The sequence below is a fragment of the Phaethon aethereus genome, assembly GCF_964289735.1.
Source record: "Phaethon aethereus genome assembly, chromosome: 23".
Classification (NCBI taxonomy): domain Eukaryota; kingdom Metazoa; phylum Chordata; class Aves; order Phaethontiformes; family Phaethontidae; genus Phaethon; species Phaethon aethereus.
This window is the reverse complement of record NC_138599.1, coordinates 1,837,169-1,856,038: the sequence shown is the minus strand read 5'-3', so window position 1 is coordinate 1,856,038 and position 18,870 is coordinate 1,837,169. Positions and strand designations below refer to the sequence as shown.

At 42.9% G+C, this 18,870-nt stretch overlaps 3 protein-coding genes across 3 annotated transcripts; 2 read left to right on the top strand and 1 right to left on the bottom strand.

Moving 5' to 3' along the window:
• Nucleotides 1–1,189: 1,189 nt before the first annotated feature.
• On the bottom strand, nt 1,190–3,467 carry PIH1D2 (PIH1 domain containing 2; the record flags this gene model as incomplete). Its single annotated transcript, XM_082010001.1, has 5 exons — nt 3,268–3,467; nt 3,017–3,140; nt 2,264–2,509; nt 1,453–1,718; nt 1,190–1,336 (listed from the first exon to the last, which is right to left on the bottom strand). The coding sequence occupies exons 1-5, from the start codon at nt 3,433–3,435 to the stop codon at nt 1,190–1,192; spliced, it is 951 nt and encodes a 316-aa protein (XP_081866127.1). The 5' UTR covers nt 3,436–3,467.
• Nucleotides 3,468–3,837: 370 nt separating this feature from the next.
• Nucleotides 3,838–9,079, top strand: NKAPD1 (NKAP domain containing 1; the record flags this gene model as incomplete). The annotated part of the gene is made up of 5 exons (XM_082009852.1): nt 3,838–3,906; nt 5,018–5,118; nt 6,268–6,423; nt 6,994–7,047; nt 7,867–9,079. The coding sequence occupies 5 exons, from the start codon at nt 3,838–3,840 to the stop codon at nt 8,387–8,389; spliced, it is 903 nt and encodes a 300-aa protein (XP_081865978.1). The 3' UTR covers nt 8,390–9,079.
• Nucleotides 9,080–10,117: 1,038 nt separating this feature from the next.
• Nucleotides 10,118–15,772, top strand: SDHD (succinate dehydrogenase complex subunit D; the record flags this gene model as incomplete). The annotated part of the gene is made up of 4 exons (XM_082009984.1): nt 10,118–10,175; nt 10,251–10,355; nt 12,424–12,568; nt 15,607–15,772. The coding sequence occupies 4 exons, from the start codon at nt 10,118–10,120 to the stop codon at nt 15,770–15,772; spliced, it is 474 nt and encodes a 157-aa protein (XP_081866110.1).
• Between the last annotated feature and the right edge of the window lie 3,098 nt (nt 15,773–18,870).

The following is an 18,870-nucleotide window of genomic DNA, read 5'->3' as shown; positions in this document are numbered from 1 at the left end:
TGAATGACTGCCAGACTCTGGAACACTTGTAACTCAAAAAATCCTATCCAGTGCGTGTTCTTGGAGTGCCGATAGTGACTTCTGGCACTACTTGCATCTTGCAACAGGCTAGCACAGCTCATACAATGATAGAATTTCAGCTTGAGCTTGCAGCTATAACCACTGAACAGTATTTCAGTGCAGCTTTCCAAGTTGCTTTGAAACAAAGAATGGGGAAATCTAGGAGCTGCTGCTCTTTTATAAGCCGGTATTTTAACGTTGCAGGTCAAAATCAATTTTTCTGTTTCTGATCTGATGAATATCAATACAGAAACATGGTTGTAGTACAGTTGTGTCGTAGAAGCTGTGAGAATTACATACTACTAAACCAATCATGAAACTAAGATCAGTTAAACTTTTGTCCCTTTCTCAATTAACTGTAGTAATGCTTAATAATCCTTGAAGTTGTTTTGTGTTGCTTTGTGTTACTTTGTATATTCTGTATTGGTGTAAACTAATGCAGATCATTTTCCTAGTTGAAGTGCTCCAAGACTGGTTTTGGTTGGTAGCTTCACACTAAGTGTTCCTGAGCTTTGAACCTCTATATGTTGTTTTGAATAGTACAGAATAGGTCTGTTGTTTCATGGTCTCATTCAGAGATTACCAAACCGGTAAGAATTGAGTTTCAGGCATATTCAATGACTTCTGAAAAGACTATAAAGCGTATTCTAGTTAAGGTGAGCGGGGTTTGTCCTAAAGAGAATAGCAACAGCATGCAGGGCAACTTGTAGAAATCTCTGACAATTGTTCCAGCATTAAGTACATGAGAGCTGCTTTTACCATGTGAATCCAGTCATCAATTTATTTAACAAAAAAACCTTCACAACTGTTACTGCTGTACCTTAAGGCAAAATGAATAATGTAGTGAAGCATGTGTGCATTTATGGTCCTTTACAGCTGTTAACATATTCAAGTACTCCTTGAATATTTCCAATCTTCACTTATTTTTTCCCTAAGCTTAGTCATGCTAGTATTCCTCCAGACTTCTTTTTCTACATGCATCTTCTAAAGGCATTTGAGGTGTCCACCCCTGAAGATTAGAAGGTCAATAAGAAAACCTCTTCACCACCTAAACACTAGGATTCTCATTATGAGCTTTTTTTTTGTGTGTTCTGTCATCTGTGAACATGAACTGGACAGAATGCAGTCTTCAAGGATCCAGCTTGGCAACTGGCACTGTGATAAATAATACCCGTTTTCCTCTGTTAAATACTGCGATAGTTGTTTCTTCATCCACCAATTCTGGCAGATCTAGTTGTAACTTGTATTTTTCAGGGACTTCAATGATTATGTCATCCTAGACCAAGAAAATTAAAATACTTGAGTAACTATTTCACAATGAATTAGCAGTAAGCATTTCTAGGAAGTGGATACTAAAGAGAAAACACAAACTTATTCTTTCTGCTATCTTACCTTTGAAATTCTCAGATCACACTCGGAAACAGAGCTAACCTTAGGCAATTCAATTCTGAGTTCAATTTTGAGTGGTCTCTTGTTTGCATCCTTCACAGTGATCATTTCATAGACAGGGGTACTTGGCTTCTCTGGCATTTCAGTACTGGTAATTTCCTCTATCAGATGTACTTTAGACTGTGTCTGTCTTTCTTCCTTCAGCAGCACAGGAGCCTTGCTGCAGTCCTCTGCTTCCATACTGTGTAGCAGCTGATCAAGTGTCAGTTCTTTCAAGAATAATGTTTTTCACACAAATCACTCAGTGAGTTACTAAGAACTGTTATGTTAATGCCACTTGACAAATACATCATGAAAGTTTTAACTAATTAAGTTTAATTAGCAATTTTGTCAGCTGAAGACTGTTACTAGCAGTTTCTCATTTGCCCATGATTTGGTTTTATTGGCAATGGGTTTAAAAAAAAAAATTATTAGCATTTAACATAACATCCCCAAGTTTTTCTACAAATTCATGGCATTTGCTGCTAAATGCCTTTTTTTTTTTTTTTACATTGGCAAGTAAAATTTCTATACAGTCAAATTTCTGGAGGCTGAATTATGTGTGAGTCAAAATGCATATCTCTTGTTTTCAGAATCCTAGTTATAGCAGCAACCCCTTTTACTCAGGTTAGAAGAAAATGAAACTTAGCACCTCAACGGGTCAAATCCTAGCAGAGTTCCCATGTCTAGTGAATATGTTCCAGTGTCACTGCAATTTCTCAATTGTAAAACATCAGCGATGAATGCAGGAAAGTGACAACAGATCTCTACATACCCTTATTTGTGTTCTGACAGAGATGTGGAGTTGGCATCTGCCTTCTTTTCAGACGTTGCTGCATCGTTTCCAGGCTTCCTTTCAATTTGAATGTTTCAATGGTGTACAAATAAGAAAGAATAAGGTTGCATCGTTCCTCAACAAATTTAAGTGTCAAGCAGACCAAGTGTTCCATTTTTTGGGGGTTTTCTTCACCCCTCTGAAGAACATCTGGGTTATATGCAATATCTATAACGCTGTAAAGGTCTATAAAAATAAGTTATGTGTCAGAATTGTTGCTACGGTACCATGTGCCAGTGTTCTTTATAATAACTTGATTTAAAAGCAAGGGAAACAAATTTATTGCTTCTGGGCAGAGAGCTAATTTTATCAACCTCATCTAGAGAGGATACCTCTCCATGTGCTGACCCTGCAGTCTGTGTTCAACGAGAAGCATGGGAACATGATCCAAGTGAACATGAGTATACGTGGTCAAAGAGATTCTAGTGCCCAAGTACTTTCTAAATGCGTGCAATTTTTGTGTTTCTTCAGGTGTGTTTTTTTTTTTTCAAAAAGGAAGGTCTCTAATATTAGAGTGCCTGTTGAGATACGCCTGTTGCATCCTTGCCTTGCCACCCCCACCACAAGCTAAGAGCTGGCCACTGCGCAGCACCACCCTCTGTTGCAGGGAGAATATGCGTGTGATTGCCATGCAGTGCACTACTGCAGGAAGAAATGCATCCGAGGCGCGGCGCAAACTCTTCTGGGACTTACCTCCTTCGCCAGATATTTCTTCCAGCAGCCCCGCACTGACAGGTGTGGGGTCAGTAGGGGCCTTGGGCGCCGGTACCCATTTCCAGCTGCAGACATTGATGAACAGCGGCTTCCCGACAACGCCCTGCAAGATACCGAGCCGCGGCTGAGCGCTCTGCCCGCGCTGATCGCCCTCCGGCCCCGCAGTCGCCCTCGTACCCGCTACCAGCACCCGGGCAGGAGGCCGAGCCCCAAACACCCCGCGCACCCACCGCAGGACGGGCCCGCAGGCACAGGTGGGGCTCCGGAGGGGCGCAGAGACGCTCGGCCTCGGCGCGCTGCTGCCGCAGGAGCCGGCGGTAAGCCTGGGGGTCATTCTCCGCCATCTCGTCCAGCAGCGACCAGAGCTGCGCGACCCGCGCAAGAGCCGTGCCCGCCATAGCCGCCTCCGTCGCGTAGCGACGGCAGCCGGAAGGGCCGCACGCTGCGGCTCCGCCCGCCTTCCCCGTCCTCCTCCTGTTTCCCCCGTTCCGGCCCCGCGACCACCCTCGCACCGCACCCGCCGTCCCTGCGGCGGAGCTAGACGCTGCCCGCCTGCCCCCGGAGCTGTCGCCAGGCCTCTTCGCCCCGTGGTCGCCGCGGCCCAGGGCCCGCGACGGCTGAGCCCGTCGGCGTGTGCTGCCGGGAGGAGGCACTTTCGGCGGCCACTTCCGGTCTGGCCTGTCCCGTGCCTTCCTGCCGCGGCTGCGGGGGCGCCCTGGTGAGCGGCCCCCGCCCGGCCCTGTGGCGGCCCCGGGGGTGCCAGTGGGGTCGGTGTCAGTGGGGCTGTGTATGGCGAGAGGATGTCCCGGGTGCCGGTGGGGAAGGTGTTGCTGCGGAACGTCATCCGGCACACGGGCGCGCACAACAAGGTATGGCCGGGGCCGGTGGAGACTTCGGGCCTCGGCGGCCCCTTGTCCTCCCTCTCTGCGGTGACTCTTCCGCCAGGCTCTGCCCCGTGCCCGCTTCTGTAGGCGGCTTTTGTCCGCGGGTTCGAGGGGATACGCCCTGGGCATCACCTTGGGCGTTGCCGTGCGGTGTGTGCGAGGCCCGGGACCACTGGTACCTCCCCGGTGGTGCGGAGCCGCCGGCGGAACGGGGAGTGGGGTGGGCGGAATGCTGGGGTTGTGATCTGGCGGTGGGGAGAGCAGGTGCGTTTTTCGAAGGGAAAAGGAGGTCGTTGAAATCAGCTACGTAAACGTCATTAGTCTCACTTTTAGTTTAACCCTGTTTTTCTCAAGTTCTCATCCTAGCGAGGGAATGGTATATTTACCTGTAAAATGTGCCCTGTAAAAAACCTGTTCTCTCAGGACTATCATGAAAATTACAGTTTGCCTTTTTAAAAGTAGCAAACATTTAACTGTTTGGTTTGATTTCTTGTTGTACTATGTATGTACTGCTACTTGCATCAAAGAATTTGAACTTTGTGTTAATGTGAGCAGGCAGTATTTTAGTGCAAGATTAAGAAACTCCATTAACTTTAGCAAACTATTTAATTAATTCCTGACATAACTCAACAGGTCCAACTAATTTATTTCACATGTTTATAAAAATCACTCATTTATAGTCAGTGTCCATAAACATAAATCTGTGCTAAACCACTCAGTATTTGCATGCTGTGTTTTTTCAGCCTATAATGTAACTTCTTTTTTTCCTTGGTCCTTCCAGATTATAATTATATACTGAATTCTCTAACAGTATGTATGTTTGGGGTGGTAACGAATGACAAGGCAGGGTAGCCAGAACCGCTGAGATAGCAAACCTGCTATTTCTAATGCTGTTAGCTGTATATGCTTTGTTAGGGTATTACCATCAAGAGATTCTCATTTTGGTAACCTTAGTTATAGCTAGAAAAAATAATCTCTTACAGTATGGTAGGAAAGCTTGCTGTGAATTTTGTTAGCAGGGGTGAGCTAGGAGCTGATGTTCAATGTCTATGAAGTTTCCCTAATGTTACACTTGTTTCCTTTCTCTGACTTTCAGATTCAGGAAGAGACAGAAATGTGGAAAATAAGGGAGTGGGAGAAGCAGACAGAAGAGACTTACTGGAAAAGGCAAAGCAGAATGCTGTCAGACACCTCTAGGTAGGCTTTAGTTGTGTGGAAGAGATAATTGTCTTGACTTAGTTGCTGAACCCTTTTGTCTTATAATACTTTAAGAGCATTCTGTGATGTGTTTAAAATATATGAAAACTACACAGATGACAGTTATATATATTTTTCTCCTTAATGAGTGCCTGGGAAGAGGTCAGACCTGTCTGACCTTTTATCTCTTCATCTAAATTTTTGTCTTCAAAATACAACATTAAGTAGGCTGGGCTTTGTGAAGCAATGGGGGTAGGAAGTGTTTAATACGTCAGAACGTTGTGAGGAAAGTACTGTATGGCCATTTAGGTTAGTAGTAAAAAAAGCTGTTGTGGTATGGGGTCCTACACTATTATAAACACATTGACACTATTATAAAAATACTGACAGCTGCTTGTGTGGTATCTGTTAAATCATTCTGACATGCCTGAGGATCTCACAAGCTACATGAAAACAAACTGGGTTTGGGGGGAGGGTTGGGGTTTTGCAGGGGGGTGGTGGGGAGCAGGCTTAATACCGTGAAGACTTTTCAGAAGCATGAATGTTGCAGGAAGTGGTTTCAGTATCTCAGGGGAGAACACCTTTCAGACTTATGCTAAGTCCACAGCTGCTGCTTGGCTCAGGAAGTGAGGCATTTCAAGTGAAAAACAATACTAGAGCCACAGGCATGTGAGATCACTCAGAACTGTTGGTGCTTTCTGTGGGTTTGGGGCCTTAGTCCTGGTACCTGATGAAATTGCAATTCTAGTAAGTCAGTTCTACTTCTTCAGTTTCCCCTTTGCTGCTTTTACTAGCCTGTGCCTCACTGCATATTGTTAGTCTGCTCCTGCAGAGTATTCTAGAGGAAAAGAACTGCGTTTGTTGTGATAGGCAAGATAACCCCTTCCTCTAATTTTGCACTGTGAGCATCTGTGTCAAGAATTTTGCTCTGCACAGAGGGCCGTAGTAAGTTTTGAAAACCAGTGTTAGCTACTGAACTGGTTTTGTGAGAGCTGTTAATGGTGACTGTTAAAATGATAGCTGGTCTTCTTGCATAGATGGACATTCAAGACTTGCTGGATTTTTGCTCCTCTCGCTGGACTAACCCCTTGCTCAGAAAGTTTCTCCATCAGAGCTGACAGCTGAAGGACAACTGTTCTCTTTCTGCAGCAGTCGGATGCGCAGTGATGGCTTTGATGAGGAGGGCCACAGGGCTGACTGGAAAACAAAGAACTCACAATTTCTTGACCCAGTCGAAGATGACCTCCTTAGGGCCCGATCCTGGAATAAAAAGCTGTATGAATGTGAAGCCAACATGCCAGACAGGTCTGTGGGGGAATTAATGTTACGTAATTATAACTGTAATTAGAACACCTTTCTGGAGTCCTGTACCAAAAAGTTAGTACATTTCTCTTTTCAGTACGTACTCCTATAAAACGATGCTTGATCTCATTTTGAGAATAAGTAACGTGCACGAACTTTTGCAGTGTCACAGAATACCTAATTTGAGTTCATCTATAAAGTTCCTAAATCACAGTAACCAGCAAATGCTCAGCCCTAAGCTTAGCAACTAAGCTTAGTATTTATTAGTTTGCCCAAGGAACTTAAACAATCTTGAGAAATGCAAGTCAGTGCTCTCCAGGGTTATGTTAAAGAAATTTGAGTTGTGGTTTGCCCTGATTAGAGATGGAAAAGAGACTGAGAACATAAGGTGTATCAAAATAGTACCAACGAAATCAGTCGTATTTTCTGTCCTTCTTTGTTGAGAAGGTTCTGATGGCCCTTCTTCTTTGCTATCTAAACTCATGGTCATTCTGTGGCTCTGTCTTTTCAGAATTACATTTTTTTCCTTAAACACCTTGTCTGTTTCTAATAGATGGTTCTGCTTTCTTACAGATGGGGTCACAGTGGCTATAAAGAGTTGTACCCTGAAGAATTTGATACTGATAGGTAAGGCAAGCAGCCTTACTAATGTATCCAGAATCTTTCTTCTGTCAGGTTATGCAGGGGATTTTACAAACTGAGTTTTAAGTTTTGAGTATAGATCAGCCTTGAATGTAAAGCAGCACTGTTTAGGTACAGACATCCACTGAAGAAAAATCTAGTCCATTAATGTAGTTCCCCTTTGTCTGAGTCTTAGGAGGGGATTGCATCTTTTATAGTAACTAGGCATTCAGCTTTAGCCTGACTTACTAAAATGCTGTAAATCTGGAAGGTCTGTCTGGGCCAACAGAGAGACAGAGTAGTAGGCTGAATCCAAATCAGCTCAGTATACACCTTGTCAAATATCAGCTCCAGGTTCTCCTTTCTATTATAGTGTACTGTATTTTTTGTGTTTCTCCTTATTTGGAGAATATAAATTCTTGTGGTATTGTGGCGAGTGGAGACTTAACTGTAAAATAAGATCTTGGACAGAATTATTTTTAAACTACACCTGACAGAATCATCACATGCAATAATTGTGAGGCTTACAGATTTGAAGTAACCTGCTATAAATGAGTTTTCATGACTCAGTGGCTTTCAGTACACATTCTCTTTGGTTCTGGCTTAAATATCATCATAAACAGGGCTATTAGTAAGGTGTGGACCTAAGCTGTTAATAAGCACTTGAAACAAAAATGCAGCTATCACATCTGTAAAAGGCTCAACTGCTTCCCTGCTCTAGCCAAATGAATTGATGGGCTTGCTTAAAACTTTGAGACAGAAAAGGCTCAACCGCTATGTGCTGCCTGTCTGCTCCCTTTTCATCATCCTTTGTTCTTTTTACAGTGACCAGCAAGAAGGAGATGAAGAAAATAATATCAATGGGAAGAAGAAATCTCATCTGGGAAAGCAAAATGCTCGTGAGTCGCATAAACGGAAAAAAACAAAGAAATCGCACAAGAAGAAGCAAAAAAAGCGATCACACAAAAAGCGAAAGAAAAAGAAAAAGGAGCAGGGGAGAACATCATCAGATTCTTCCCGGGAGAGCGAGTGCTCAGAAGAGGAGACTTCAAGCACCCGGAAAGGGAAACACAAGCGCAAGAAAAAGACCAGGAAAGTTCCTGCCAGGGAACCTACCTCTTCTTCCGGGCAGGAAAGTGACTTTTCTCATGCAAGCAGCTCAACCACCAGCAGCTCTGAGGACAGTGAATCTGAGGAGAAAAAAGAGAAACGGTCCCCAAAAAAGAGAAAGAAACGTCACAATTCTATGTCAGAAAGGTACAGTGAAGTACCAGAGAAAAGGAGCAAGAGGAAGAACTGGAAAGTGGCCGCTGATGAAAAATCAGAGGATAGCTCAGATGAGGACTGATGAGTCTAGGCTGCAGCTCAAACAATAAGGTAGAGGACTGAGGCAGGTATTTACCTCTCAGCACTGCCCCATGGTACAACTTGTTTCAACACTGTGGTTTCTATACATCCTGCCAGCCCACAGGGGAGAAACTGAGCCTTGGCAGCCTGCAGTAGGTGCCCCCTTGCTTTTCATGGACTTGACGTTCAGAAAACCAGGGGAGCAGTTGCCTGTCCCACAGGTTGGCTAGTCCTGCCAACTTCAGATTCTTTTTCTGTGATCAGGCTGACCTCTGATGCACAAAACTGTTATAGGCTGTCTGCAGGGTGAAAACAGGCATGTTTGCACCTTTCCTTTTTTTTTTTTTTTTTTTTTTAATTAAGTTTTAACAGATTGCTTCTTTGGGTTACCAAATCAATGACCAAGACTTGCAATAGGAGAGGGGAGAGACAAAAAGTCTGATAACAAAGGAAATGTCACTGGATTTAACACCATGCTATCTTTGTCTTCCCATCCTCAAACAGAAGCAGACCTGTGCAGTGGCATGCACATGGTCAGCTGGACACAAGAGAGCATGAGGGAATACTCTCATTCCAGCTGAAGGTGCAGTGACTCCTTCTGTAATGATGAAGACAAGACACCAGTGCATTTGCCTGTTCTAGACTTCTCTCCAAATCCTGGCATGGGCTGGCCATTTTGTCTACCTTTCCTTCATTCTGTCTAGGGGGATGCTGAAACCATTTGAGCTGACAGAGAAGCCTTTGGTGGGTGTTGTGTTCTGTCTCTGGTCTGCCCAATGTATTGCTGGAGAAATTGGTACTGGGCCGTTCTCCCTGCAGTTGAACAGCCAAGCCTTTTAACAAAATAAATAAATCCAGACATGTTTGATGCTTTTGTCATTGTTTTGGAGTAAAGCCCAGGGACAGAGCACAGGCCTGAGAAGTCTAGGTGGCCCTTGTGTTCTCCCTGGGGCATGTGTTTCTGCCTGATCAAACCAGGTGGCTGTGGAGGCCTTAAAGGAGATGAAGTAGGGGAGGCTGGAGTGGAAAAGTAGCCACTGGGGAAACGTACTGTGCTGGTGCAATTGTTGTGTGTCAGTGACCAAGCACAGCTCCAGTTTTGGTCTACACCTGAACAAGTACAAACCAGTGTCGGTGCCCCTAGGTCCTCATTCCAAGTCGTGCTTAATGTCCCTCTTTTCACTTAAGTGAAAGGACATGCTCTGCATGCCCTTGTGTGCTGGCTAACGCTGAAGACTTGGAGAAAGCAGTGCTGCTGCTTTCAGCTGCTTGCTCTTTTATCGCGGCCGCTTCTCTGCTGGTCAGTCGTGCAATAACAATGCAACTGCTTTATGTACATCACAGGAGGTGTTCAAGAAGGTGTTTATTTTGTATAGCTTCCCTCGTTTCATTAGCAAAAGTACAGGCGAGGAGCACCTGGATCCGCTGTGGCCATGGTTATGGATCTTCAGGTATGACCAAGCATCTCCTCCGAAACAGCATTCCCGTTGCCCTGAGAAGCTTTTGCGCAGCCACTGCTGCATTGGGGGCGGCCCCGAGGTCGCAGGCGCCGCTCGGCTCGGCCTCGCGCCGGCTCCGAGATGGGCCGCGGCTCCGCACCCCCGCCCCGTCCGTCGCGGAGCCTCACGGGCGGCGCCGCCGCTGCCGCCCCCCAGCCCGGAAGCGGAAGGGCGGTGGCAGCAGCGGCTTCCAGCTCCGGCGCGCGGTGCCCTTGGGCTGCCTCGGGACGATGGTGGCGCTGGTGCTGCTGCGGGCGGGGCTGGCACGGCCCCGCGGCGCCCAGATGGGTGAGTGCTCTGCCGGCCCCGCGCCCTGCCGGCCCCGCGCCCTGCTCTAACACCTCGTCCCCGTTCTCTCCGCAGCTCTCCTCGGGAGGACCCTTCGCCGCCGCCCCGCGGTCCTGGCGGCCGTCGCCGATCGGAGCGCTCCGGCCCGGCAAAGCCACAGCCCCCCCCACCAGGGGCACGGTAAGTCCCGCGCCCCGGGGCACCCCCCGCTGTGTGCGGGGTCGCGAGTGTGTCCGCGGGGTGTCTTGTCTTCCCCGTGGCCGGCACCAGGTTTGTCAGCCAGCGCGGAGCCGTTATTCCCCTTTCCTCGAAACGATTTGTCCAGCCCAACCAAACGGCCTGTTCTTCATGTGCCTATTACACTGACGTCTGGTCAAGGTTGCCGATTTTTTGAGCCAGGTAGGAGATTTTAAATGGCAGGTGTGAGTAACCAAGAGCAGAAAAAATTGATGCATGGCACAGTAGTTTTTCATGGGTTCTTCTTGGGTGAGGTAGCGTTCCTGGTATTACCAGAATGTGTTACTGTCACCTGCAAGAGGACTATTTTCAGTTGGTGGCACAGCTGTTGATTTGCACTCTGCCCGGGTCAGACTTAAAACAAGCTATATGGGACTTTACAGTGCTTGAATTTGAAAATGACATTTACAGTGTTGATATCAAGCTTGTGAATGCTGCAAGTCTATAAACTAAATGTTAAAAAAGTAAATCTCTGCTTATTAACAAAGGTGGTAGTTTTTTCAAGTGCAGAAAAAAGTTGAAAGATTTAAAAAGAAATCAGAAGATTCAACATTTCTTATGGTTCAGTAGCAGTAATAATATGAAAACACTGCAGTTGTGACTTCTTTCTTGAACAGCAGAGTTTCTGATTCACTGAGGTTAATCTGAGAAGTCTGATCAGCAGGCAGAGAGTATTTTTTGGGTGGTTTTTGCCTCTCTGCATGTGTCAAGACCACACAGAGGTGATGAAAGATAACCATGCTAAGACCAAGTTCTGGTCTGTCAGCTGCACAATTAAATATGAGAAATGTGACTGGAGGTTAAGGATGTTTTGTAGCCATTACAATGCAACTTAGAAGTGGAAAAGGTGATGAAACCCTTGTAAAAGAAACTGGCTTAAATACAGCTAAGCCACTTCCTTCCCTTCTTTTCTGGACTTCATACTAACAACAGAATTCATGCATGTGCTGTGAAGCATTCTTGGCCATGGATTTCTACAGGGGCAGCTTATTAGTCCACGGCCTAGGTCCCTTTCATATTTTATTTCAGGTCCTTTGCTTTCCTTATCTTGTCACTTGCAAAAATGAAGAGCAACATTTGCATTTTGGTTTAGATGGATGTGTTAGGTAAGCACTTTGGGAGTATGGTATTGTAAAGGTAATACAAAGTCAATTCTTTATGTTTTTAGCCTGGTGTGATGCTGACATTCTGGTTCAAAGTATTGCTTATGCTGTTAGGGTTTTGGTTCACTCCAGAACCTTCAAGATGTTGGGGTGGGTTTTTTTTCATCCCTAACAGTATTTGCACACTTCTAAAAAGTGAGAGTTAGTTACAGAGCTCCCTAACTGGTATTTCAGTTTCTAGAGTCATCTGTTACATAGTTCAAATTGTACCCAGATGAGTATCAATGGAGGACTGAAATCCTTTGGCCTTCAGGCTACTTCTAGGCCATATATCACTGTGATATTCCCAGAAGTTTAATCTGCTATTTACAGTTAAAAATAGCAGTATTGGCTCCTGGGCAGGACTGTGCACAGAGTTGTTATGATGTGCCATTCACTGGAACTTGTAGTTGTGTCCATCTGGATCTCAAAGCCATTTCTTAAAAGGTGGGAGTACTCAATAGTATGTAACAGTCAGGAAAATCACTACACAAAAAGACTTTGCCTGTGGAGACACTTCTTTCCTGTGATGGTTGACTTGAACCTTAGTCCTGAACCGCAGGCTGTGAAAGTAGGACTGGTGTTTGTTTTACCTGTTGAGCTTATATTCTTCTGTAGTAAAAGAAGCTTCTCTTTCTTAGCAGCAGCAAAGAGAGGAGTATTTAAAATTAACTTTCTAGACATTGTAAAGTAGATATGTATTCTATGTCAGTAATTCAAAGGCATTTAGGTTTTACTTGGATGAAAGCTTAGTAAACAGGTCAGAGAAAACACATAATTGTGTGGTGCTGGTCAGGATGAGGTATCTGTTTTTAAGGTTACAGCACTTCAAACGGGAACTTTGCACTGAAAAATACTTCTCCTTACAGGCAGTTCCAAGGCTGCATCTTTGCACTGGACAGGTGAGCGAGCTGTCAGTGTCCTCTTGCTGGGTCTCCTTCCTGCAGCTTACCTGTATCCCGGACCAGCCATGGACTATTCACTGGCTGCAGCCCTCACTCTCCATGGCCACTGGTAAGTACAATAGGTCCCTCAGAATTAAGAGTAAAGTCTGATAGTCCAAGTCTTATGTCTTAAAACTGTATATGGCAGCAAGTCTACTCGACTTATTTCCTGATCTGGTATAAAACACCTGGAGAAAGATACAAAGTCCTTACACAGCTCCAAGTTCTGTGACAGTCGTGATCTTTGACAAGACTAGTTGTACTTTGGTCTTCTTTTGTCACACTGTTCCCTCAGTCAGAAGGCAGGATGCATATTACTATTAAGGAATCCATAAACATTCTCTAGCGTTCTTCTACACGATATCTTACCTTAGGAGGACTTCCTTGCCACTGACTGTGTAGAATCTTGGATGTTTTTATGTTGTAGAACAATCAATGTTGTATGAACAGAGGGAACAGAAACAGGACAGATCTATATAAAACAAGTTGTTCTTCTAAGGTTCTGTGCTGTGGACTGGCTTTGTACATCTCAATGGTGATGACGTTCTACATAATAAAGAATTCATAGCAAATATTCCACTAAAGAAGCTGAGACCTTGATCATTATTTTCTTGATTCCTGGGAAATGGATGCTGGCTCATGTTGTTCTTCTTAAGTGTAGTTCTGCTGCAATCTTTAATGTGAGTAGGCTAGACAAGTCTAGTTAGGAGTGGATCCAGCTGCATGGTTGGTCTAACTGGCAGCATTTACATTCTTGAAGTGATATTGGTCTGTAGTTCCTTGTCACAGGGATAAAGCAGATAAGCAACTTCATGGTACTTTGGGATGCCAGATTTTCTTAAATCTCAGTTTTGCCCTTACGAAGCTGTACCAGGGATTCTTGCACTGTGACTCACTGTGACTGAGAGCTTCTTCCCAAGGCCCTCAAATCTAGTACAGAATTCATCTGAAATGTGGCTATCCTTGAACACATTTGACAGAGCTCTTTCAAAGATAAAATACATAAAGCTAAGCTTGCCTGCCTTTGGAGCATTTCTTCACTTGTTTGGTACGTGCGTGTTGGTACCATACTGGATGTGACCATGTGGGGAAATTCCAGGAAATGGAACAGGTTGTTGCAGGTTGATGTGTTGAAATGGGTTCTCTGGATGACATTTTGTGTCAATGCACACTCGTTTGATACTTTAGTGAATGTCTGTTGTTGACAAAAGTGTCAGGATTGTTCATACTAGAAATACCTTTCTCATAAACAGTGTGAGGACTTCCCCCATGAGAAAGATGTCTTGCTGCTTGTGTGCAGCTTTGCTCGTAGCTTTCATCAGCGTGAATTCCTTCCCCACTTGTGTGGGTTTTTTGTTCTCTTTTTAAAGCTGGAATGTTTCTCCACTATTAAACTCTTATCTTGCAAAACATTGTCTGAAAAACCTAAAGGTGTTACCATGTAAGAAAATTCCCCTCTTGTACTTTCATAGGTATTCAGTGCTAGAATACCTTTAAAAGAAAAAAGATCATTTGCTTGCCATAAGCGTTAATTTGATTGCCACAGATCAGATAATACCTCTAGTAGCTGATCAGAAACTGCAGAGGGGTATTGCGTGTTTTTGAGGTGTTTTCTTTCACCTTTTGCTATGTTTTCCTTTAGGAAGTCTTGCCTTAAAATATGTTGGAAATAGTGCTTCAGATATTTAGGTGGTTATCCGTCCAAACACTAACCTATCAATAGATTTACTCAGGATACCTGAAGCTGTGTTTATCTTATACCGTTTTTGCTGGTATGTGATGAAGATTTCTCTGTCCAGTGAAGCTGCTGTGTTGTGAGCTAGATTGTGTGTCTACCACGTCAGCTATTTCTCACTAATACCCTCCTTGTTCTCAGGGCCACTGGTCTTTTCCCATGAGGACTTTGTGTGACTTAATTAGTGTGTTGTGAAGTCACGCACCAGTTTTTCTGAAGAGTCTTAGCATGGCTCAGTCTTACTGTGCTGTGCAAAGAAAAGATCTTATGAAAATCCCTTATCAACACTACAATTGAAGGGCAGCCTGTGAGTCCCAAGTTGAGTATGCCTTGCATGTCTGCACTTTGGAAGGCTCGAAGTGTGGGTAAGTGCTGCTTGCACACCTGACCTTATTCCACTGTCCAGTTGTAAAAAAGAGCTGTAATAGTTTGAGAGTAGTTGCCTTTCAGACTGCTTCCACTTTCTGCTTCTCTTCTGTGTTATCCAGGGGTTCCTTGCACCCCCTTTTCTTGCTTTTGACATCTTAATTGTATTAGGACTCCATCTAACTGAAACTGAGATCAGTGTTCACTTGCAAGTGACATCTGCTACAGGACTTTGAACCTTGCTAGGTCACTCATGTGTCTTAATTTGTGGGACGTAGATCCTTCAGTTTCAGGCTAGACCAAGGCAAAATCCTAGAGAGAAAATTATTGCATTAAATATGATTTTTTTTTTTTTTTAACCAAGTTGACATCTGTCATTGCAGAAAGCAAATATAATTGCACTTTTTGGAAGAGAACTACCATGTTAGTTTAATAGCATCCTCTGTCTTTGTGTTGCTGGATGGTTTAAATCTGGACAAGAGTTCACTTCCCATTTGACAGATGTAGAATAAAAGCAGAGTGTGCTAATTTTTTGGTTGCCACTATTTTCTAATCTAAATACACATCTGGAGTCGTCTGTGCATTTCTGACAATGTCTGGTACCAGAGCCACACCTTGCTGTTCAAGCAAGAAGGATATTTCCTTTGGTTTCTTTTCTTCAGTCCTTGGAAGACGGATAAGCTGCCCACTGTTTCCCGGAGGCAGATTCTACAGATTCTGTTGTTTGAAGGAGCTGTGCTTAACATGTCGTTTCCTCAGTACCACTAAGAAAACTCTGAGCAAATACGTTTATTTTTTGAAATAAAATATGCAGAATGTTCTTTTGTTTTCAATAGATGCATCTTTTTGAGTGGGAACTGGGCATTCTTTAGGAAAGGTTGATGAGAGCAGGTGAAAAAACATGATGTGTTTGAGCCATCTTTGTAGCATACTCACATAAACCGGGTGGATTTCAATGAGGAATGCTCTTACCTGATTTCAGCTTTTTTCTCCCTCTTATTTTGTAGGGGTCTTGGACAGGTTATAACTGACTACGTCCATGGAGATGTACCCATTAAACTGGCCAATACAGGTCTGTACCTACTGTCAGCCGTTACCTTCGCTGGCCTCTGCTACTTTAACTATTATGATGTTGGTATCTGCAAGGCTGTTGCCATGCTGTGGAGCCTCTAAGATGCGACCAAATCTCTGACAAACACGATTGTTCACTGCTGCCTCTGCTTCATCATATTTTTACCAACATGTTTAATGCAAAACAAATAAATAACCAAGGGTCCATAGTAGGTACATACTGCAGCAAGTTCAGAGCTAGTCTTTCAGAAATAAATATCCAACAGCAGTAAAAATGTTACAAAAGAAAAAGTAGATTTTAAGTGGATAATGTCCAGGTGAGAGTGACTTGACTTAAGCTGCACTGTAAATTGGGAGGAATTAATTACATCAGTGACAGACTTACATAGCTGAAAGTAATTTTCCTTGTAATGGCAGCTTTAAGAGTCTTTTTCTAAAATAACTGTTGTTTGTTTTCCTATTTTGTAAAACAAGCTTGACTTGCAGAAAACTGAAGTGTTATTTCTGACATTGCGACAACTGAACTGTATGTAAGGCACACCCTGTAACTATTTGGACCCTGAGCGTTGATGTAGAAAAGGGAATACTTTTTTTCTTAATCCATACAATAAAGAATTTACAGAAAGTGTGTGTGTGTGCTTCTGAACTATTTTTACTACTTTTGGGTTACTTAAAATGTTTTCTCTGCAGATAGGTGTTTGGGTTTTTTCTAAAATCAAAATACTAATTCATACTGTTATGTTACTGTTCATACTGTTACTCTGCATTGCTTCATTTAGATGTTATAAAACATCAAATATTTTTATGAGTATGTATTGTCCATAATACTTACAGAGGTGACTTAGACTTGACTTAATACAAGAATAATGTCCATTAGAAAATACAGCAATAATTGACTTTGAAAAAGACTTTTGCAGATTAATTTTAGGAGTCATAAATAGCATATGGCTTTTATAGTTTCCCTAGAACCTCTATGTTCATCTGCAGCATTTTGGGAGGGGGGTGTTTTTAAATAAACACTGGTACATATTTTCCTGTGTGACTGAAAAGACAACAAACATACCCTTTCTATTATAGCTTGACATGAGGCTGAGGCAGTGTGCTTTTCTATGTCTTTAGGTTTTAGAGCATTTTGGAGGGAAATGAGATTCTGTTTTTTAACTTTCTTCTCTGCTTTATCTTTTCTGACTTTGATAGTAGTAAGCAGTAGTTAACTGTTTCCACCTTCTAATGGTACTTCTGTGGTACTATTACTAGTAAGAGGAAGAGAATTGTGTGTTCCCATCAGTCTGATTATGCAATAAACAGAATGAATAAGTTGCTGTTTGAATTCTACAAGATTTTCTGATTTGATGTCATATTTTTAAAATCTGGATAGGAATATTTATTTATGTATTTACTTCTTTATTTATGTAACCATGGGAAATACTGTGTAGCTGGTTGCTTTTTTTTGCTGCTTTTGTGATCAGAACAGAGATGGTTGCTTCTGTCTGATGTGGTCTGATTTAGATATCAATCTAACGTTTGTTATTTTGTCATAGTGTGGAAGATTCATACGTATTGCTAAGTACCTCTGTACAATCTAATCATGTATCGTAGAAAGTGTTTGATATTTCCTATTTTGAGACCAAACACAAGATGCATCTCTATGTGGTATTTGTTTAAGATACCTTGTGTGAGAAATGAGTTACGTAAGAGCTCTGAGAATGTGTTAGTCCAGACCTACAATGTTAGGGTCTAGCAACTCTGAGACCAGTTCATTGTGGTTTTGAGGCAAGAATTAAAAGGTAATCACCACAGCTTACTCTATGAATGGCATGTATTCCTCAGTCCTGTTGAATCAGTTTGCTGTAATTACCATTAACTTTTGTTCTTAATTAATTGCGATGGCTGTGACCATTTGGTCTAATCCCATTTTTGAATATTTGTCAGGCATATAAAACTGGGACTTAGTCCTACTGGGTATCCAGATGTGTTAAATACATTCCTGAGTTTAGGCCCCTCCAAGTAAATTCTCCCTAAGCGATAGTGCACTCAGTGGTGGCTGTACTGCCATTGTAAATAATTGGTTTTTTACTGCCTCCAGGTGCTCCTGTAGCAGCTAGATTCAGTAGGTGAAATGGCAGGAGCAGCATAAAATGAAAAGTTGAGACAGTCAGAGTTATCATAGCAGTTTCGTGTCTTCTCTATGCTTTTTTTAAAGCCCCTGAAATTACAGGTTTGTTTTTTACCAAAACAAGTCTTGAGACTTGTCTTATCTCTTCTGCAAATCTGAGGATTTTCCTCCATTTCATGACAGAGAGAGGCCTTCCTGCTTTCTCTGATCACTTTTGCCTCTATGGGGTATGACAATTGTACCAGCTATTCTGCAGGGCAAGTTGAAGACCCAGGACCCCAACTGCAGTCAATGCTTAGGTTATCACTACCTGGAATTGCAACAGGAGAGGAAGACCAGCACTTGTATTATATGTCAAAGAAAAGAATAATATATGCCGTATCAATTACGTCAAGATTAAATATTCAAAATGCATTACACAAATTTTGGTTTTGGTGAAATCCAGTGCTTGCTCAGCTCCAGACGTGAAATGGAGTTCACAGCTTGACCCCAATGTATGCTGCATTGTCACATACACAGAATAATACAAGGTCCTTATGGGAGCCAGCCATATCTACATTTGTTCCAAATTGTTAGAAGGATAAATGTCTGTTTCATTTCATCACTAACCTACAATTTACTGTTAACTTTTAAGTGTCTTTACATAAAAGCATAATTCTTTTTCCTTGGGCCCTTTGAGGACAAACAGCTTGCTTAGAACTTTAATTGTTCAGGTAAGTTAGCATTTTTCGAAGCAATGATTTCCAGAAAGTTAAAAATTGCGTATTGTTTCTACTGCAGGTGAAGGTGAGATGTCACTGTGTAACTGAGATTGATGAAGAAATCCAGGAAATAATCTTGATGCAAAAAAGTAATCTCAGAGTGTTTATGGGCCAGGTGTGTGGTCTGCTTATGAAATATGTTAGTTTAAGCAGTTTTCTTTCCATCCCCAAAATAGGTCTACTTTGTCTATGAGATACCTAATTCAAAAGCTTGATTTGATCAACAGATGGTAAAGATTTTGGGGATCAAACTATACAGGAGTCTAGGCATGCACGTACTTGTTTCTTCATTGTGTAATTCTCTTTCCTTATATCTGACTGGA